General features: G+C 45.7%; 1 protein-coding gene across 1 annotated transcript in view; it reads right to left on the bottom strand.

Annotated features, from left to right (window-relative positions):
- Window positions 1-5,150: 5,150 nt before the first annotated feature.
- nlgn3a (neuroligin 3a) overlaps window positions 5,151-23,079 on the bottom strand; it is a 191,413-nt gene continuing 173,484 nt past the window's right edge. The window contains exons 7-8 of the mRNA XM_083785889.1: window positions 7,923-8,213; window positions 5,151-7,531 (exon numbers count right to left, since the gene is read on the bottom strand). Of these exons, the coding sequence (XP_083642015.1) occupies window positions 6,925-7,531; window positions 7,923-8,213 (898 nt within the window). The 3' untranslated portion in view covers window positions 5,151-6,924. The remainder of the gene's footprint in view (window positions 7,532-7,922; window positions 8,214-23,079) is intronic.

Genomic DNA, 23,079 nt, shown 5'->3' with positions numbered 1-23,079 from the left:
TAAATATAATTTGTTATTTAAGATGCAGTACAGTGATCTATACACAGTACAGTGGTCAATGTATGGGGTCTATAGATGCATATTGCATCTAATGGACTATGTATTGTTTATAGATACAGTACAAATGTCTATAGATGCAGCACAGTATAGTCTAGATGCAGTACAGTGGTCTCATACAGATATAGATGCAGTACAGTGGTCTCATACAGATATACAGTACAGTGGTCTACTTACAGTACAGTGGTATCTATGCAGAGCAGTGGTCTCATACAGCTATAGATACAGTACAGTGGTCTACTTACAGTACAGTGGTCTCATACAGATATAGATACAGTACAGTGGTCTACTTACAGTACAGTGGTCTTGTGCAGCTATAGATGCAGTACAGTGGTCTACTTACAGTACAGTGGTCTAGATACAGTACAGTGGTATCTATGCAGAGCAGTGGTCTCATACAGCTATAGATACAGTACAGTGGTCTCAGAGCTATAGATACAGTAAATTGGTCTCCTTTTTTCAATAGGCGGAACTTACACATTTGTACTGCATGTATAAAACTGCATGGTTCTTGCCCACAACTACATGATATTGGCATAAATGTGGCATGTCTGTACAGGGGAGGCTTGTAGGTATCCATGCAACCCATTTCCATTCACATATATTGAAGTGACAGCTAAAGGGAACTTTTGGAAAATGGCCATTGCCGTTTTTCACACGCCAAAATGTAGTCAAACTATGAATCAATTAGGTATTTACCCCCCTTCCCGACCAGGTGGCATGCCATTGGAAACCTGAGGTTGTCTACTATCAAATGGTAGGTCTATCTCTAAATTTGAGCGTGCCACCGTCTCCGAAAGACAGCCTCACCGGTGTTCCAGATAGCATTTCCGCAGGTCTCATAGGGGTAATAAAACATTGAAAAAAAACACACTTATGGTAAGCTTTGTTCTTGGGATCATCAAAATCTGGATAGTAGAGGTGGAAAAATGAGGTGGGTGCGCGTGGACCCCTCCTGGAGCCTCTACTACGTCTTTTTAGAGTACATTGTGTTGACAAACTGTTAATATTCCTGTCCAGCTCGATTTGGCACCTGCCCACAGTGCCAAAACTACTAGTAACTGGTGTGCTGACCATTGTATTACTGTGCTTAAAACACAATCCATGCCAGTACATTACAATAGAAACACAGACCAGGTGCCAGCATTTCTAAAAAAAAATAAGACGCACAATTACATTCTGGCACAGGGGTTTATAGTGCTTAAAACGTAACCTGTCGTTCCTTGGCTTGGATTGGGTTAAGTACAGTACTTCGTTACTTCCCATCTCTGAAAATATTCAACACCAGTGGGTCGCTTCACGCCGCGTTGTGAGCTTGTAGATTGTCTATTTTCACTAGTTTGCGTCCCTGGGAGACATCAAGGGCCCTATTTTCGGAAGTGCCTTACCCCTTATCCCGGGTTTGTCTGACTAATGACTGTAGGACTGTTGGTATGTCTAACCAACGTATGCACCCCAACGTCTTTGCCCTTTTTTATATTTGAAAAAAACATTTTAAAATGGCCGATCTACATCAACACATTGTGAGCTTGTAGATGGGCCATTTGAACTATTCAAAAAAGTTTACAAATAAAAGGCAATGAAGTTTAGGGATAAGGGTAAGGCACTGACGAGCCCCATATCTTTCTTTTGGGTCTCGAACTAAAACGTTTGGGAACTACTGGCCTTTGAACACTGAGCGGCCGTGAAGTACTTGGAGCTATATTAAAGTATAAGTGATTCCCATTGGTATATGCAACTCAGATGGATCTGAGTGAACACCATGGCGATAACGCCGCTCGCTCGGGCAACTCTTCAACCGCTGCATTGGTTTATTGAACCGACATGGTCTGCATTCCTCACAAAAAACTATCCATGCAGAAATATAAAATGCCAAATATTATACTTTTACTCAAGTAAAACATGCAATAGTCCGGCAGCCAGGGTTGTGGTGTGGGAAATTTGGTATATACAGTATTTTTTTTTTTTATTGGCCTAAAATATTGTCTATACATTCATGAATCCACTTGCTGGCCGGCTGTCAGTATTGAGCCATTTGTTTTATAGGGGTTTATGTTTATATGTGACCATACCATTGTCATTCTATATAAGGCAAAAATGGCAACATTTCATTATGCTTTAACTTAGTATAGCATGTGACATGTCAAACTAGGGGATTTTCATGATTCTGAATCCATTCCAAGAAACACTCCTTGGGCTAAAAATGGCCATTGGACATTTTGTGGCTATGGCCGTTTTTAGCTCAAGGAGTGTTATTTGTAACCTGACTCTGCCAGATGGGGGCGGTATTGGGTAACCATGTTCCCCAATAAAGCAACCATCTGGAATCTCTCAGGGGATTGAGCTAACACCGAACCGCTCCGTGGTTCGAACCAATCAGCGTGAGCTAAGGGCGGGATATGTGCGAAACCGGATGTGAAGCTATATAGACACGTCAATATGATTGGTTGTGTTTGCACGCCCACTTGCTGGCTGGCTGTCAGTATTGAGCCATTTGTTTTATAGGGGTTTATGTTTATATGTGACCATACCATTGTCATTCTATATAAGGCAAAAATGGCAACATTTCATTATGCTTTAACTTAGTATAGCATGTGACATGTCAAACTAGGGGATTTTCATGATTCTGAATCCATTCCAAGCATTAGTTTTGCAAAAAAAAAACACTCCTTGGGCTAAAAATGGCCATTGGACATTTTGTGGCTATGGCCGTTTTTAGCTCAAGGAGTGTTTTTTGTAACCTGACTCTGCCAGATGGGGGCGGTATTGGGTAACCATGTTCCCCAATACAGCAACCATCTGGAATCTCTCAGGGGATTGAGCTAACACCGAACCGCTCCGTGGTTCGAACCAATCAGCGTGAGCTAAGGGCGGGATATGTGCGAAACCGGATGTGAAGCTATATAGACACGTCAATATGATTGGTTGTGTTTGCACGCCCACACGGTGATAGACAGACGGTCCCATCCAATCATCTACCAAGTATCTTGAAAAAAAGGAACAGCCCCGTCATCGAATTTGCTTCCGAGATCCCAATAAGCTGTGAAACAAATTTGTGTAGCAAGCTTCTTGGATCTGGCAGCGTCAGGTTATGTTTTTTGTGCAAACCTTGAAATGGATTCAGAATCATGGAAACCCCCTAGTTTGACATGTCACATCTCACATGCTACATAAAGTATAATGAAAATGTGAAAATCTTGCCGTATGGTCACATATAAACCCCTATTAAAATATATATAGACAATAGTTTTGGCCAATAAAGACTATATACCAAATTTCCCACTTTAAAGGTATATTCAGTGATTTCACTCAAAAAACCTTAGGTTTCGTTTTTGGCTGTGGGACCCAGCCTTTCGTCCAATCAGGATAGAGAGTCAAAAACGAAACCTAAGGTTTTTTGACCCCCAGGGGTTAACTGGGGACAGGGAGGAACTCCTTATATGGCCAGCACACTCTATAGTAGGGAGGATTATCACAACAAAACAAAAAAATAAGTGATATTTGAATTAAGTGAAATCACTGAATATACCTTTAAACAAAAGAAGTCTGTCGGCTGCCGGACTAGTGGTGCTTTTTCCACCGCTGGATGTTTATATTCTAGGCACACAGACATAAACAGGACAGTCAATACCCTTTTATGATCAACTCTGGGAAAATTACTGCTGCAGCCCAACATAACAGATTTTCAAGTAATTTATACACCAACAAACGCGTTGGGGTTATTTAGGTGAAGATCGGTTATATTCCGTAACGAATTGGACTTTAAGAGACGATGATTCAAGTCGAGAGAGAGAGCGGTTGATCAGGAACGTGCCGCCCATATACGGCATGGATGAGCGAGAGATGACCGTGGAACGCTCAGCACTTCCCCTCAAATAACCCTCTCTCTCTCTCACACTGTGCTGGCGGCAGGCTGGACGAGCGATGAGCTGACCGGACAGTGTACCGTCCGCTTGACTGCGTCTGCAGTCATTAAACGTGCCAGAGATACTGTAGGAGTGTAGGTACTAGGTACTTCATAAGAAAATGACTCGGTGCCCTCGTGAGTAAAAGAGTCTGAGAGAGAGAAAGATGGAGTGCTGAGTTTGGATCAGTAGTCAGGTTCTATCATAACACTGCACCATAACCCCAGAGCCTCTTCTGTAAGTGTTTTACTAGGATGCTGTCAGTGGTGAAACGTAACATTTACTTAAGGACCGTACTTGAGTATTTTCAATTTCCAATGCTTTTACTGTACTTCTACTCCACCATACATCTCGGATCCAAACATTGTACTTTTACTCCACTTTTATTTGAAAACTTTAATTACTAGTTACTATTTTGATTATTATTACAAAACATACATTACTGTAACTACTTCAGCCCTATATACATTCCGGCCATTTGAAAATAGCCAATCTACAAGCTCACAACGCGCCACACCATTGTGAGCTTGTAGATATATTTTCAAAAAGAGTTTTATACATTAAAATTTAAGTTCTACTTATACTTTTGTATACTTAAAGGCAAGTACATTCTGAATGCTAGACTTTTACTCGTAACGGAGTATAGTTCTACATTGAAGTATTGAAACTTTGACTGAAGTAAAACATTTGAGTACTTGTCCCACCACGGTCCATGGCATCGCTGCATGCACGACTTTGCATGAATTAAAGAGTGAAATGTTGCAATCAGATAGACCCCCAAGGCTGTTCTTCTCAAAGCTTATTTTAGAGAGTGAAAGAGAAGGGGAGGGGGGGGACGGGGACGCAGAGAGAGAGACGGACACACAGACAGATGGAGAGACAGAGAGAGAGAAAGGGGTACAGAAAGGAAATCCTTTAGGGAGACATGAACATGCTGCAAGTTTCTTTTTTTCCTTTCCTTTCTTTTCTTGAAAGGGGAACTGTAAAATATGTAGAAAAACAAACTGATCACCAGAGGGTGGACAAAAAGTTGAGAGAACCCTCCTCTTCATTTTTACAGTTTTAATTTGGCACATGGCACAATCAGCATGTATGCATCTGGTATACATAAATAAATATTAAATATATTTATACATAAATATACATATAGAGCTCTTACAAAGTCACCTAGAGTGGTCTTGGGTCGGAACGTTGTTGTGAATGGCGACAACATTACATAGAAATGACTTGATTTTATATGTTGGTGCTTTTCAGTGTGTGCCCCCAACAGTAATCGACCTGCCAAGCGGATCGATATCTCCATAGAAGCCCTATACATATATGTATGTATGCCCATATTTATATATATATTCAAAGAAATACAAGTGTGCACTGATGTAGGTTGATTCAGTGCAAACAGGCCACTCTCTGCTTCTTAAGAGGAACTCTTACACAAAGTCAATGGAATCATGTCAGTTAGTTTGCTTGACTCTTTAGCTATTTTTTTCATCTCTTACACGTAAAATAATCAATTTATTTTTATAATCTTTTAAGCAAAAAAATAATAATTAGACATATATATATATAACTTTTTCTTAAAATAACAAAAGTGCTATTTCGCAAAGACAGACACCCAGAGACGCAGCAGATACACTGGTGGTGGTGAAACTAAATTAACGACATGAGTAGATAAACCCCGCCCGCCCCCAACTGGCCACATTATACACCCAGCGAACAAACCAAAAACAAAACGGGTGCACGGACACACACACACTCGCACACACACTCGCACACACACACGCACACACACACATAGGCACGCGCGCACACAACCACACTGCTTCTTCTGTCTCACGTTTAGACAATCTGTCTCGTCCTTTATCTGGAGTCTCGTATGCCACGTGGGTGCGCCGGAAACCATTTTCACATGCACACAAACACACAGGTGCTCTAAGCAGCATGTGGTACGTGCACACTTTGTGGAGATAATATCAGATAGCTTTTAACAGATAAATTGACTGTAAAAGATGCACTTCTTTTTTTTTTCCTTTAACAAAAACAATCACAGTAACATTGTTTTAATCTCTGCCTTCTGACCTCGTGGCAAGAGTCGTCGGTCTCAAACAAAATCATTTATATACGAGCAAAAAAAAAGAAAAAGAAAAAAAGATGACACCATTTGTGTGGCTATGCAGCGCAAAAAATAGGGTTGCCCAAAATGGGCTTAAAATCTCCACGTCTGCACGTCAAGGTTCCCAACCAGGATTCAGTCTCTCATCTTTGAGTCTAAGTCGGCGTATAACACACTCCACTCGGAATAGTCTCAGAGAATACAAATCGTGATAGGAAAACTAAACAAAACAAGCTTCTGTAAGGCATAGAACCGTAAAACAAAAACCCTCCCCAGAAAAAAGCAATTAAAAACATTGCGCGAGAGTATTCACGTATAGAGGCCATTGTTATTGGTATGTCTCCGGCAGGAGGAGTGAGGGAATGGGAAATAAAAAGCACTTTTCTTTGTTTTCGGTATGAATTCAAGAACAAGAAAAAAACCTCCAAACGTGTAGATATATTCTCCTCAGTCTGCTTAAAAAGGCTTTTAAAATGATTATTTAGAAAAGAAAACAACAGACAAACACTGCAGAAAGGTCCACCTCTCCATTGGTTGGGACGAGGGGGGGGGGGCAAGCAGTTTTATTTTGGCAGCTCTGCACAACTTGACATCCACGGAGAGCGTTTCAGTGACTCTCCTCGTAGTAAAAGTCTATTTATATCTCTTCGCGTTTAATCCGACTCCTCCTGCTCTCCCCCATCGCCAAACCCCCCCCCTCACCCTCCCCGTGGTATTTATAAAACACAATTCTCTCTGCTCTCTTTTTTTTTCGTCCTCCGTCCGTCCGCCTACAACACCGACGCGGCTAGCCCGCCACCTCCGCCTCTCGCGCACTAGGCTGGGCTAACCTCCGGGCCTCCTCCCATAAAGCTATACGCGAGTAGTGGAGTGCGAGTGCGGCAGGCCGGTGGAGTTGAAGCCGGCCGTGAAGGTGTTGTATGGGTGCAGGTTGGGCATGCCCACCAGCGAGTTGGGGATCATGGTGATGGTGTTGGGCGTCATCAGTGGGATGTCGTCCGGCGAGCGCCGCAGCGTGAGCGTGTAGTCGGGCAGTGAGGCCAGCCGCAGGGCGCCCTCGTTCGAGTTGCTTGCAACCTCGCACTCGTGGTGCGTCTGGTTCATCTGCAGCGACATGATCTCCTCCTCGGGCGTGGTGGCGCCGTGGTGGCCGATGTCGTTGGAGGTGGCCTGGCCGCGTTGCGGGCTGGCCACCCCGTGGTGGTGGTGGTTGGAGTCCTGGCGCCCCCGCTTGTCCTTGCGGTAGTAGAGCGCGGCGAACGCCAGCACGTTGAGGAAGAGCAGCGAGGCGCCCACGGCGATGGTGACGCTCAGCTCCGTGGAGTAGTCGCGCGGGTTCTCCACCACCAGGGGGCCCGACTCCTCGTCGTCCTCCCACGACTCCTTGTCGTCGCTGTTGTAGGCCGGCGACATGGGCGGACGCTTGGTGTTGAGCGGCCACGACGTCTTTCCACTGGGGCTGTCACGGGCACAAGATGTAAGTTAGGGACGGGCCATTTGGAACATTACGATACCACCATATCTTTTCAAGCTGTATCACGACACACAGTATTTTCACAATGTTTTGTCATGTGGTTTTCATGGTACATTTTCAAGTTACTTAACAGTACAACCACCTACAGTACAAGGTAACACAAATGAAAAGAAAATGGAGTATACATTAAAGTATAGATTAGAACTGCAAATCATAGAATGTGCAATAGTATATCTACAAGCTTGTAGATCTGCTATTTCAGCTTTTTTTTACGTATTACGTATTTCTTTCAACATGGAAACGATCATGACAAACTGCGATTAGACGGTCACGTAAAAATGATTATCGCGTAATAATGTGCGACGTCGGGCCCTACTTTCCACTGGGCCTCTTGGTGGACAGCGTGTTCTGCGTGCTCTCCGGCGGTGGCACTTTGGTGGTGGTGGACGTGTAGTGGAACATGTCGTGCAGGTTGTACAGGTGGGGCACCAGGTGCTTCCAGAAGGCCACCTTGGTGGCGCGGTAGTGGTCGCGCACGCGCGGCTTCAGGCCGATGTGCAGGTAGAGCTGGTCCTGCGGGTTGTACTTGGACCACGCCACCTCCTCAAAGCGGTTCGCCTTGGTGTGGATGAACTTGGTGTCCTGCGGCACCGGCTTGTTGGGGTCCCTGGGGGAGGGGGGGGAGAGAGAGAGAGAGAGAGAGAGAGAGAGAGTCAGCTTTATTGTCACATCACAGTTTTACCACAAATCGTACAAGTAAAGAGGTTCCCCTCACGGCAGATATCGAAGCCTTTGCTTCAAAACGTTAAACCACATGTATTTTGTTTAGAGAGAGAGAGAGGGAGAGAGAGAGAGAGAGAGAGAGGGAGAGAGGGGGAGAGGGGGAGAGAGAGAGAGAGAGAGAGGGGGAGAGAGAGAGAGAGAGAGGGGGAGAGAGATTGCGAGGCAGTGTCAGCCGGAGACATTGAGACATCCCCTAACATGCTGCGGAAGATATGTATCAATTAAACAATGGTACACGGCATCGGATATAGTTTGAGTCACAGCGTGAAAGGTCAGCTCGGTTACGACTGTCAGATGTATTGATCTGGTCTGGCACAAAGCCCGGCCCACGGTGCACTCCTCCAACCAGACAAAAGCAAACACTCTGAATACAAGGGGATGGCTATTAATAATAGATCCAGGTGTCTGTGGTTGAGGACTGTATTACTACAGACCTTTCTATTATCTGTCTTGAAGTGATACAGTGCATGGCAGACCAAATGGTGTCTGCTCATTCATTTGTTCCGGCCCAAATCACTTCTATCGCCATAATCTGATAATCTGCCATGTTTGAAGCGTGGCTTTCCCTTTTAGTCTTTGTCGCCTGTCAGCATAGCATGCCTGTCTGTCTCCCAACATCCCATTTATGTTTTAACAACGAACCTACAAGTTTTTAGTTCCTTTTTTACTAGGATACTGACAGTGGTGGAAAGTAACTAAGTACCTTTACTCAAGTACTGTATGTAAGTACAATTTTGAGATACTTTTACTTCTACTCCACTACACCTCGGATCCAAATATTGTACTTTTACTGCTCTTACAATTATTTGAAAACTTGAGTTACTAGTTAGTTTGGAGATTTCAATTATTATTACAAAACATACATCAACCACTTCAGCCCTATATAACTTTAGACTATTTGAAAATAGCCGATCTATAAAGCTCACGATGCGTCGCGATGCGACACATTGTGAGATTGTAGATCTGCTAAGATTTTTATAGCCTATACATTTGAAAATTTGAAAAGGGACATTCTGCACAATGAGTACTTTCGACTTTTGGTACTTATTTTGAAACCAATAATGTACTTTTACTCAGGTAAATATTTAATTCCGGAGTTTTACTTACATAGTTGTTCTATATATTGCAGCATTGATCTTTACTTAAGTAAAACATGTTTTTCCACTTTTTTCCACCACTGAAGGTAGGTATCGCGTCTTTCGGTCTGACGCAGCCCCCCTCCAATCAAAGAACCAGGATGGGGCTTTATTTTTATTTTTATGTAAACACATATGAATAAGTCAGCAGGCTCCAGGGCTCACGTCAGGAGGCATTTAGTTGTTGATAATGTGACGCCAGTGGGGCCCCCCTCTGCTAATTGCTTGGGGAAGGCAACGCTGTGTGCATTAGCTTTACTTCCAGTGTACTGATGGAAAGTGGACCATATTAATCAAGGTGCCAAGAGGGAGCTGCAGATCAGCTGTGCGTGGGTGTATATCTGTCTGTATCTGTATCCTACACACATGCCTGTGTGTGCATGTGTATACAAGACGTGGGGAATCAATGTCAACAGGGGAATCAATCCCAACAGTGAATTATCTGTAAATAAATAAATAAAAAGTGAATACTCTTTTTTTTTAATCTCTTAAAAAATATAATTGGGAGAGATCACACAATTGGAATTGACTGCTTTTGTACACCTATATTATCTATATATATCTTTGGCATTTTAATGTAATTGTAATTTTGATTTAGACTGACAAGTGTCAGTTGTTTGTACATGTATAGGCCTATTGTATGTTGTTTTTATGCTGTGATGTTTTATGTGGACCCCAGGAAGACTATAGTGACCGCTGCAGCGGAAGCTAATGTATGCACCGTGTGCAACGCACAGACGGGGATAGGAAGGAATAGGGAGACGGTGTGCACCGTGTGCAACGCACAGACAGGGATAGGGAGGAATATGGAGACGGTGTGCACCGTGTGCAACGCACAGACAGGGATAGGGAGGAATATGGAGACGGTGTGCACCGTGTGCAACGCACAGACAGGGATAGGGAGGAATAGGGAGACGGTGTGCACCGTGTGCAACGCACAGACAGGGATAGGGAGGAATAGGGAGACGGTGTGCACTGTGTACAACGCACAGACAGGGATGGGGAGGAATAGGGAGACGGTGTGCACCGTGTGCAACGCACAGACAGGGATGGGGAGGAATAGGGATAGGAGTGAGTGCCAAGATGCAGTACCAGCTTTGATCTAGAGAGGACACTGTTTGACTTTTCACTTCTCAGCATCCGTCATGGCCATGCAGCCATTCCACTGAAGCTATTGATGTATTGAGTGAATTCATTAACATAATATGCTCTTACAGTCACACCCTGCCATGTGACCATGGTTGCTATACTGTCAGACATGGATGCTCGTGAAGGAGAGGTGTGTGTGGGTGCGTGTGTGCGTGCGTGCGTGCGTGCGTGCGTGCGTGCGTGCGTGCGTGCGTGCGTGCGTGCGTGCGTGCGTGCGTGCACGCTGACACTATGGCCACAGAGACACTTGCCCGTTTGGCAAGTACAGGTCAAGTTCTACTTGCCCAAAGGTCATGCCCACTTGCCTGAAAAGTAAATCAAATTCATTCTTAATCCAATCGATAACTGCCAAGTGGCGACAGTCATTCTGAAAATCTGAATTGAGCTCAACTGCTACAGTAGTTTGTAAAAAGGTAGCATTATTTGTTCATGAATAACCAATGATATTTAATGAAGACTGTTGCTTCCTCTTTCAAACACGCTTGCCCTTCGGCCAACCAGAACGCAAACTCCACTTACCCGAACCTTTTTATTTACTTGCCACGGGCAATCAGGCAACTGTTGGTGTCAATCCGTGTGTGTGTGTGTGTGTGTGTGTGTGTGTGTGTGTGTGTGTGTGTGTGTGTGTGTGTGTGTGTGTGTGTGTGTGTGTGTGTGTGTGTGTGTGTGTGTGTGTGTGTGTGTGTGTGTGTGTGTGTGTGTGTGTGTGTGTGTGTGTGTGTGTGTGTGTGTGTGTGTGTATGTGTACGTGCGTGTTATTGCTTCAAATGTAATGGAAAAACATATACTTCTCTTGTGCTGAAGAATGCAAAACGATTGTGCTGTGGCCTCGAAAACACAATAGTCGATGTCAATGGGCTGTTTTGTTGTGTAAGGGCGAGGAATCTGTGAGACATTTTCTGTAAATGTCACCAAATATCCCTGTGCGGGTCTGAGAGCGAAGTCAGAGGCGAACAAAGTTCAAATTTACTTTGGGATTTGGGGATGTGGCAGCTCCATTTTTTTGGCGCTGGCTGCAACGCTCCGAACACCGCCAAGTGAATTAAAAGATCACGCTAGAAAAATTCACCCTCCATCCACCCTCCTGCTTGCTTTTTTTTTGCTGCTGTCAATTTTTCTTTTTCAGGTCAGTGCTTCTGGGAGACGTGAGAGGGAGGAAGAGAAAGAGGCTGATATTGAGAAGGTGGGAGGCAGAGAGAGAGAGGGAGGCAGGGGGGGGGGCAGAGGGATATGGGATAGAGAGAGAAGGGATTGGGTAGAGAGAGAGAGAGAGAGAGAGAGAGAGAGAGAGAGGTGGAGGGGGGCAGAGAGAGAGAGAGAGAGAGAGAGAGAGAGAGGTGGAGGGGGGCAGAGGGAGAGGGATATGGGATAGAGAGAGAAGGGATTGGGGAGAGAGAGAGAGAGAGAGAGAGGTGGAGGGGGGGAGAGGGATATGGGATAGAGAGAGAAGGGATTGGGGAGAGAGAGAGAGAGAGAGGTGGAGGGGGGCAGAGGGAGAGGGATATGGGATAGAGAGAGAAGGGAAGGGGGGATTGGGGAGAGAGAGAGATGGGATGGAATGGGAGAGCAAATTGAGACGGCTGAATCCGAGTCCCTGGGCACGGGCCATGTCAGTGGAGCGGCCCGTAAATAACCTCCTTTATTAGGCCTGTAATGATCCCCGATGAATATTGACAGCCGGGGCTATGATGACTTTGTAGCTGCATATCAGTAATTAAGTTTCAAAGGAGCGTGCGGCAGAGGTAAGGTCATATTGATCTCCCCGCGCGACGCAACAACATGCCACAGTGTAGCAGCACGTCAATGTAGCAGCAGAGACCTGCGCACGCACGCACGCAATTCACACGCAATTCACAGGATTCTCTCTGTCTCTGTCTCTCTCTCTCTGTCTCTCTGTGTCTCTGTCTCTAGTGGTGGAAACTGGAAAGTAACTATAAGTACATTTACTACTTGTACAATTTTGAGGTATTTGTACTTTACTTGAGTACTTTTAGTACATTTTGAATTCCGGACTTTTACTTGTACAGTATGTACAGTATCTCTACATTACAGTATTGATACTTTTGCTCAAGTAAAAAATTTGAGTACTTTTTCCACCTCTGCTCTCTCTCCCTCTCTCCCTAGACATGGAGACACACACACACACACACACACACAGTCACACACCCACATGAACGGATGACAACCAATCACATTGGTGGGTCAGAGCAATTTCAGTTAATGGGAATTCCTGGCGCCTCCATAACACCGTAAATGCTTTCTTCTCATGGGGATCAATCTGTAAAATTGTGATGGCAAAAATATGTACAAAGTATCTGCGGTAGATCTCACGGAACAAATCAGATGCCTATTGGGAGCAGCAGGGGTTTCAACACGCCGTGTGGCGGTGGCTGGCTGGCTGGTTCCGTGTGCAGGAGAAGATGAATAATTTAGGGAACACAAAGAAATCAATGTGGCATCTTTAGTTAATTTGATTTGCCGCATTAGAGAACAACTGGCTGCCTTATCTAATTACACACACATATGCTCCGGTAATTGTTGCAATGTCGATAGCAAACGGGGTACGTCCCTCTGAACAACTTTAGGCTTCTGAAGGTAAAACCTTGAAGTCACGCGATAAGCTTTTGAGGTAGAGATCTGAGCTCGGCCTTTGTTGTTGGGCAGGTTGGGTGCTGCTGAGGGTTATATTGGTCTTTGTTGTTTGGACAGGTTGGGTGCTGCTGAGGGTTATATTGGTCTTTGTTGTTTGGACAGGTTGGGTGCTGCTGAGGGTTATATTGGTCTTTGTTGTTGGACAGGTTGGGTGCTGCTGAGGGTTATATTGGTCTTTGTTGTTGGACAGGTTGGGTGCTGCTGAGGGTTATATTGGTCTGTGTTGTTGGACAGGTTGGGTGCTGCTGAGGGTTATATTGGTCTTTGTTGTTTGGACAGGTTGGGTGCTGCTGAGGGTTATATTGGTCTTTGTTGTTGGACAGGTTGGGTGCTGCTTAGGGTTATATTGGTCTTTGTTGTTGGACAGGTTGGGTGCTGCTGAGGGTTATATTGGTCTTTGTTGTTGGACAGGTTGGGTGCTGCTGAGGGTTATATTGGTCTTTATGTTGGACAGGTTGGGTGCTGCTGAGGGTTATATTGGTCTGTGTTGTTGGGCAGGTTGGGTGCTGCTGAGGGTTATATTGGTCTTTGTTGTTTGGACAGGTTGGGTGCTGCTGAGGGTTATATTGGTCTTTGTTGTTGGACAGGTTGGGTGCTGCTGAGGGTTATATTGGTCTTTATGTTGGACAGGTTGGGTGCTGCTGAGGGTTATATTGGTCTGTGTTGTTGGACAGGTTGGGTGCTGCTGAGGGTTATATTGGTCTGTGTTGTTGGGCAGGTTGGGTGCTGCTGAGGGTTATATTGGTCTGTGTTGTTGGACAGGTTGGGTGCTGCTGAGGGTTATATTGGTCTGTGTTGTTGGGCAGGTTGGGTGCTACTGAGGGTTATATTGGTGTTTGGTGTTGGGCAGGTTGGGTGCTGCTGAGGGTTATATTGGTGTTTGGTGTTGGACAGGTTGGGTGCTGCTGAGGGTTATATTGGTCTTTGTTGTTTGGACAGGTTGGGTGCTGCTGAGGGTTATATTGGTCTGTGTTGTTGGACAGGTTGGGTGCTGCTGAGGGTTATATTGGTCTGTGTTGTTGGACAGGTTGGGTGCTGCTGAGGGTTATATTGGTCTTTATGTTGGACAGGTTGGGTGCTGCTGAGGGTTATATTGGTCTGTGTTGTTGGACAGGTTGGGTGCTGCTGAGGGTTATATTGGTCTTTATGTTGGACAGGTTGGGTGCTGCTGAGGGTTATATTGGTCTGTGTTGTTGGACAGGTTGGGTGCTGCTGAGGGTTATATTGGTCTTTATGTTGGACAGGTTGGGTGCTGCTGAGGGTTATATTGGTCTGTGTTGTTGGACAGGTTGGGTGCTGCTGAGGGTTATATTGGTCTGTGTTGTTGGACAGGTTGGGTGCTGCTGAGGGTTATATTGGTCTTTGTTGTTGGACAGGTTGGGTGCTGCTGAGGGTTATATTGGTCTGTGTTGTTGGACAGGTTGGGTAATGCTGAGGGTTATATTGGTCTTTGTTGTTGGACAGGTTGGGTGCTGCTGAGGGTTATATTGGTCTGTGTTGTTGGACAGGTTGGGTGCTGCTGAGGGTTATATTGGTCTTTGTTGTTGGACAGGTTGGGTGCTGCTGAGGGTTATATTGGTCTTTGTTGTTGGACAGGTTGGGTAATGCTGAGGGTTATATTGGCCAGTGGTTCCCAAAGCTGGGTCCGGGGACCCCAAGGTGTCCTTGACGGAGTTCCAGGGGGTCCCCAGGTAAATGATAGTTTGGAACCGATGGCATCAAGGCCCACCAAAATACATTTTAGTCGACTAAATCAACTGTAGCTTTAGTCGACTAAAATATTGTGATATTTAGTCGACTAAAACTATAGACTAAAGGTGGTTTGAACACTGGACGTGTTTTTCGGAAAACCGACGGAAAAACGCAGCTAAAAATCTGAAAACGCGTCCAGTGTGGTGACTAAAATGTGACTAAATATAAATGAAAACTATTCAAACTAAAATCTAAATTTGCTGTCAAAATCAACACTGTATAGGCTACCCTGCAGCGTTTGAATTCAACTTTAAAGCAATATGCGTAACACGAGAGAACGCTGTGATTAAAAAAACGTTATAATGCTTACATATATGCTCCGTCATATGGGGGTGGTGTACGTGTGCCGGAAATAGCAGATCTACAAGACTACAACAATGCGTTGAGCTTGTACTGTAGACTGTCTATTTTTCGGCACCTGACGCTGTCGTGTGACGAAGCATAAATCCGGCTTATACCGCTTTAGTCTCATCGCAAATCTTTGGTCTGAACATGCTTGCATTTATTCTCCGTCGTATGGTGGTGTTGTGTGCCCGAAATGGCAGATCTACAAGACTACAAGTTACAATGCGGTGAGCTTGTAGATCGTCTATTTTTCGGCACCTGGTGCCGTTGTGTGACGAAGCATAAATCCGGCTTAAACCGGTTTAGTCTCATCGCAAATCTTTGGTCTGAACTAGGCTTGCTTACTGTACAACGTTGTCGGATCCGCCTTAGTGCTGCACTTCTTATTTTTCCTGCAGCATTTGGCTCAATGGTGGCCTTATTTACACAGCGCCATAATATCCTGCTGACAACAATCTGTGTAAATGCCACACGCCAGCTATGAAATGCGACAACAACATTATAAGCCATTCTGCTAAGCTGGGGGGAAGCCCTAAGACTTGTGTATCACTAGACATGCAGGAAGGAGACTGGCTAAATGTTTGGACAGTGGCACTCTTTGATGTTCTCATTGCTTTTGGAAGTGAAGTGACACACACAATGTCTGTGATGTCAGCTGAGTCACAGTCACAGCTGAATATATCCTAATATAGAAGGCACTGAAATACAGAAAAGCCAGGAGCAAAAATATGCAAATGTGTAATGAATATTGCACATCGATAGGTCGCAGAGTTTAAAGTCTACTTTAGAATATGAATCGTTCCAAAATACCTGAGGTGTGTGCAGGGGAACGACTGCTAAAAGGGTAAGCAGTTCCTCACCTGTCTGTCCGTTTTATTTGCCCCGAGACGACCTCAATTCAAAGCCGACATCTGCACTTAAAAGAAAAAAAACCCCGACGCTCACTTTGGTCGTTTCACACATCCGAAGCGTCACGGGTTAAATCACCACACAGCTTGCCGCTGTTCAAACACCCACCGAGCGCGCTGTGTGCTTTGGGCTCGGTGTAGCATATGCGCCACCCCGTCATAATGCCATGTTTGTGGCCCTGTTGGGCGCTCTCTGTGCTCCCCTCACTGCATTAGCTGATAGCCTGCCTCCTGTCAGGCTGCCCCACTTAATCCGGATGGTTGTAGTATAGGCAAGTAGGGGAACCGTGGCCTGCCTCCCAGGCTGAGGGGGGGATTATTACACCCATAAAAACAGGCGTTTTAATGGCCTTTCTGATTTCCTCTGATGTGTTCATATGGCCGGGGCCACTTGGGCACGCCATGGCGCTATAAAACCGCTCCTTCATCTCCCCAGAGCCACCCTGCACCCCCCCCCCCCCCCCCGCCCTGTGTGACCCCGCAGAGCCCACGCTGACCTTGACCGGCCCGGGTTAGTGCGTTGTGTTTGTATCTGTGATTGACTGTGTTTTTTTCTGGTGTGTGTGTGTGTGTGTGTTGTGTGCCTGTAAGATGACCTCTGGGACTAGTCTACTAGACACGGCTGTCCATCTGAAACCCTTGTACCAATGATAAACACCTTTTCTATAACGTCTGTCACCGTCTCTCTGCGCTAGCGGAATGACACAGCTCAAACATTCCCCTGTGAGACCTGAACTGATTATACTATTCCTGGCTCACTGCGAGCTGCGGCTGATGTAAAAGATATAGATATACCGGTAGATACGGGAGAAAGAATGAATATAAATTTCTTTCTTTTTTCTTTCCATGTACCTCCCTTCCCCTTTTCATCCTGGTGTAATTTGAAGCGCTTGAGTGATCATAGAGCGAGCCATCACCACATCTGAAAAGACACGTTTAGGTGCCCCGAGGCAGGCGACAAGAATCTATTTTCACTCCACTCCAGGTCGGTGAATATATCCGAGCAGCGTAAAGCTCTGTATATACATTGAAGGAACATTAATGTGGTGGCGGCACCGATGTTCACTTAGTTAAGCCTTTAAAATATGCAAATTTGGAACCTGTTTTTTAACTTTCTTTTGTTGCTGCGGTTGTTCATGTGTAACAAATTCATCCCCTGCAGATGTTTATCTACTTACCAGGTAACACAACTTAAGGCGCACACCTATTTGTAATTTCCGTTATAACAGAAGGGTACAGTGCATTGGATTTTCACACATCTCTATTTAGAGTAGCCAATTCGTTTTACCATACCTCACATGCCATAGACCATATGCACACGGCAGCCATTCTTTTTTTTTTTAAGATATTTTTTTTATCTTTTATTGATTTTTTAAGGGACAGATAGTAGGCTGACAGGAAACGGGAGAGAGATGGGGGGATGACATGCGGTAAAGGCCGTGTCGGGTTCGGGAGTCGAACCCGCGGCACACCGCGACTGGATCACCAGTCCGGTGCCCAGACCGTTACACTACGGCCTGGGCCCACGGCAGCCATCTTGACATTAAGTTAATGGCAGGGTGGCAACTAGCTGCAATTTGCAATTGACAGCCCATACATCAAAACAGAAAATCTGATTGTATTAAACGATGTCAAACTCACCAACAGCAGCTGTACAAAAAGCTTGAATTATCCTCTTTCTATCTGCAAAGTTTGTTTCATAAAAATCCACCGTAAACATGTTAAGTGTTCAAAGCGACAGCAGCACGTTGCTTTACTGAAAGCGAGCACTTCCAAACTCTGACCAGTTGTGTTCATGTAGACTTCACCAAGCACCAAGCACCAAACCTCTAGGTCCCACGGTGGTGGACAGGTACTCCATCGCTACCCAAAGTGCCTCATTCTTTATTCATAATTAATATCCCTCGCTACCAAGTCGAATTCTGTTTGCCGCGGGCCGCAGGGAGACCATTTTGCCATCTCTCTCTATTTTGGCAGATCACTGGGCCTGAGCTCTTTCATCAATCTGTATGAACAGTGCTGCATGGCATCGTGCGGCCGCTGTGCCATCGGTTGAACAGGCTGAGCGACTGTGTTTTGTATGGACAACATTGGATCAGATGAGTGGCAGACACTCACAGAGCTGCACACATGCACGCCACACTCAAACGCCATCTGTCGCCCACCGTCCGTCCCCCCACCCACCCGCCACTCATGTCTGCCCTTCTTATTGCATTCATGGCCACAGCAGGGATACCGATCAATGACATACAGCTTCCTAACAAGCCATATGACCTCCGTACGCTGCTCTAATGCTAATCAGCGTATAGAGGGTATGCGCATGCATGAAGTGAATAGCAAATCGAGTGGCAAATCGAGTGGCAAAGTGAGAGGCAAAGTTTAACATTGTTCAACGTTGTCTAATGCAATCAGATAGGACCTTTCTGTTGGATGTATGGGCTGTCAAGGCCAGAAAGTATTTTCTTTTGTTCCTGCATAACTTCCGGGTTTGATGATGATGTCACGCGCATACCCTCTATTGGCTACAAACGTCCTATCAAGTGAGTGCCGATGTATCAATGGAGTACAGTTGATAGGCGGATGGTCAATGGATTTGGTACGGCTGTCACGATTACAAATTTAAGTTGACGATGAATTGTCAAAGAAACAATTACGATCAAGGATTTAACTGTGTTTTGGGATTGGAACGTATGAATAAAGAATACATTTCTGTTTGCCTGCATGGTGATCAAGGGTCCCACACACTTATAGAGCACTTACAGACCTTCATCATGCCTGATGAAGGTCGTTTAGACCGAAACGTTGTCATCTGAATAAAACTGCTGCTCTATAAGTGAAGTGAAGTGTGCGGGACTCTTTTCTTCTCATGATTCGCATTAAGGCCGCCGGCTCCTATACGCACCTGTCCTAGTAGGAGTGCACAAGGCCTTTTCTCTACCCACCTGTCCTAGTAGGAGTGCACAAGGCTTTTTCTCTACCCACCTGTCCTAGTAGGAGTGCACAAGGCCTTTTCTCTACCCACCTGTCCTAGTAGGAGTGCACAAGGCCTTTTCTCTACCCACCTGTCCTAGTAGGAGTGCACAAGGCCTTTTCTCTACGCACCTGTCCTAGTAGGAGTGCATAAGGCCTTTTCTCTACCCACCTGTCCTAGTAGGAGTGCACAAGGCCTTTTCTCTACCCACCTGTCCTAGTAGGAGTGCACAAGGCCTTTTCTCTACCCACCTGTCCTAGTAGGAGTGCACAAGGCCTTTTCTCTACGCACCTGTCCTAGTAGGAGTGCACAAGGCCTTTTCTCTACCCACCTGTCCTAGTAGGAGTGCACAAGGCCTTTTCTCTACCCACCTGTCCTAGTAGGAGTGCACAAGGCCTTTTCTCTACCCACCTGTCCTAGTAGGAGTGCACAAGGCCTTTTCTCTACCCACCTGTCCTAGTAGGAGTGCACAAGGCCTTTTCTCTACCCACCTGTCCTAGTAGGAGTGCACAAGGCCTTTTCTCTACCCACCTGTCCTAGTAGGAGTGCACAAGGCCTTTTCTCTACCCACCTGTCCTAGTAGGAGTGCACAAGGCCTTTTCTCTACGCACCTGTCCTAGTAGGAGAAGTAAGTGAGCCCAGTGTCCATGACATCATAGATACTGGGCTCACTGCTAAAATCTAAAATATCTAAAAACACATATTACACACATAAAGACCAATACTTTTACTTCTACTCCACTACATCTATGATCCAAATGTTGTACTTTTACTACACTGCGTTCATTTTAAAACATTAGTTACTAGTGACTTTGTACATTTTGATTATTATAAAAAAAACATACATTAACCACTTCATGTACATAATACATTTCGGCCATTTGAAAATAGCCGATCTACAAGCTCACAATCCGTCGCTATACGCGACACATTGTGAGCTTGTAGATATGCTATTTTCAAAAGATGTTTATACATTTGAAAACTTGAAATGAGACATTCTGCATAAAGAGTATACTTTTGGTACTTAAGTGCATTTTGATACCAATACTTTACTTGTAACAGAGTATTTCTACACTGCAGTATTGATACTTTTGGCCAGGCCGGGCCAGGCCAGGCCAGGTCATGCCACCGGTCGAAAAGCGGCTCTGTGGAGTCGGCCTTAATGAGGAGGACGGGTGAGGGGAGCCAGCCGCGTTGGGGGATGTTGGGTGGGAGGTGAGAAAGCATCCAGAGAAATGTTGATGATGGAGGTAGGGGGAGAGCGAGGGAGTGGGGGAGAGTGGGATGAGTGATGTAATTAGTGGAAAGCAGGGGTGAAGAGGTCGCGGCGGTGTGTGCGCGGGGGTCAAACAGAGTGCCGGGGGAGTAATGGTTGATGAATACGCGTCGTTAACCCTGCAAGGGGTGGGCCGTTCGATTTAACACGTTCAACGGAAAACAAAAGAAACTGTAATCAACTCGCCGCATTGTAAATCAAAGCATTGTGGCGGTATCGTGTGTGCACCGTCGAGACACAAGTGCTCTCTGTCTGCATTTGTTTAGTTAGCCAACCGCTGTCCCTGTGCACACCGCGCAATCAATACTGCATGTTTTAGACCATGTAAGAAATGTAAACCAGGCTGTTTTCATGCAGAATAACAGGCGAGTGATAGCAAGAGAGAGTGGGCTTGAGAGAGAGAAATCCAATACATGACAGCACTCTGCTGTTTAACTAACTGGCAGGGCTCTCTCACAGTCACACACACACACACACACACACACACACACACACACACACACACACACACACACACACACACACACACACACACGCACACACGCACACGCACACGATAGGGGGCCTTCTAACATGCAAAACACACAGGAAGTGTGGAAACTGTTGATGCACCAGCACTAATGATCTATTTTGATTGATCTTGTACAGCCTTTCATCGTGCTGTCTTTTCTGAGGTGACGCCAGTGCTCAGTGTGTGTGTGTGTGTGTGTGTGTGTGTGTGCAGCATGTGGTCCTGTAACTGTGCTAGTGGACAGTGGAGGTTAGTAAAACAAGCCAGGTGGGAGGAAAATAATAACTCTCAGAGGCAAGAAACACTTCTGACCAGGACAACCACAGCCTCACAATGCAATGTGTACATGCATGCATGCACAATTGCGCACGCATGCACGCACCCACACACACAAATCTGCACTGTAAGAAGATGTGAGTGTGTGCATGTTTTTATATGTCTGCAGGATTCTACAATGCATTGTCAATACAAGCAGTCAGATATATACTGAACCACACATTTTATTTAGAATTATATAATACATGCAGTATTAAAATGATCTATAATTACATTTAGGCTTTGTTTATGTCACGTTGCTGCATCGATGCAGAATTGTGCACTGCCCGAAAACGCGACGCATTTCTGAATCGATTATTTTCTATGTTTATATAGTACCACTACCGGAGAGAGCACTGTTGACATGCAGCCGTCAAGTGTGTCTCAACATGGTGTCACGCACATTTCAACAGCCTATTTACAGACGAGGAGGGCAGGAGGCGCAATCTGGGTCAAGTCATTATGAACATCTGGGGGGCTGATGGAGATACAGGCAGGGTGGCTGGCTGGCTGGCTTGGACGGGCCACTCAAGCATGGGGGGAGGGAGGGGGTTAATTCAGCTGGGTCTTAATTATAATGAGGTCTACCAGAAGCAAATGGGACGGGCAGTGGCATCCAAGGCTCCCCTGTGTGCTCTGAATGGAGAGGATGAACTTAAAAACAAAGCCTATATGAGGAGAGATACCTGCATATTTCCAAATAGTATAGCCCGGGTGTTTAATATGCAAAACCGGCTTGGGCTCGGGGTGTTTAAAAGGAACCAGGTGGAACCAGGGGGCTATTTGCAGTAGGGCTTTTATTTATTTTTGCACTGGCCTGCACCGGGCCATTATTTTGCAATTCCAATTGGGCTGAAGAAATTGAAAATTATAGCCACCGGGGTTATTTGGAAGGGATGTATACAGTAGCCTACCTTTTTAGGGTTTGAATTGTACCCACTTCCTTGCCCCTGTGGGCTTGGTGCTAGAAACCTTTACTTGCCCCTGTGGGCTTGGTGCTAGAAACCTTTACTTGCCCCTGTGGGCTTGGTGCTAGAAACCTTTACTTGCCCCTGTGGGCTTGGTGTCCTTGCCCCTGTGGGCTTGGTGCTAGAAACCTTTACTTGGGCCTGAACAAAACGACCCTCTGAGCACCACTCTGGGTTTTCTATTATCCTGGCATCTAAATCCCAGGCTCTTTAGCAGCTCAGTGGCTCATGCTTCTGGCCTGAGCCTAATCCTGCCGTTTGGAGAGACGCCAAGGCAACACGCCGCAGGGCGGACATCTAGGACCAGTTTACCATCCCACAGATTCTAATTGCAATCAGCTGGGGTGGATATCCCAGCTTCCCACCCCCCCCCCAAAAAAAACTGCAGTTTTTTTGTCATGAATTGTCCTGCCAGGCTGGGGTGAAAGCCAGGTTAGTTCAGAGGAACAGATAGCCCAGTAGCTGTCCGCAGCACTGCAGGGAATCCGAGCGGTGCGGTTATGGGTAAAATGTGGGCAGGCTGTCACAATCCATCAGAATGAAACGCACTGACAAATGTGACGTCCAAGGTTACGGGGGGATTCGTCGCATTAGCGCGCTGCGTCATTACCTCCGCCGGGCACCTCAAAATCACACCGCATTTCTCTGCTTTTTTTTTTGTATGTGGAAAACCTCTAGCGTAGCATTTCTAAAAAGAAACTCGATGGAGTTCTGCATATAAGACAGCATAGCCAGGTGGGCGGGAGGGACAGCTATTTAGAGCGCAG

This window comes from Protomyctophum parallelum (assembly GCF_964188405.1).
Source record: "Protomyctophum parallelum genome assembly, chromosome: 16".
Classification (NCBI taxonomy): Eukaryota; Metazoa; Chordata; class Actinopteri; order Myctophiformes; family Myctophidae; genus Protomyctophum; species Protomyctophum parallelum.
The sequence above is the reverse complement of the archived record's forward strand: the minus strand, read 5'-3'. Positions and strand labels throughout refer to the sequence as shown.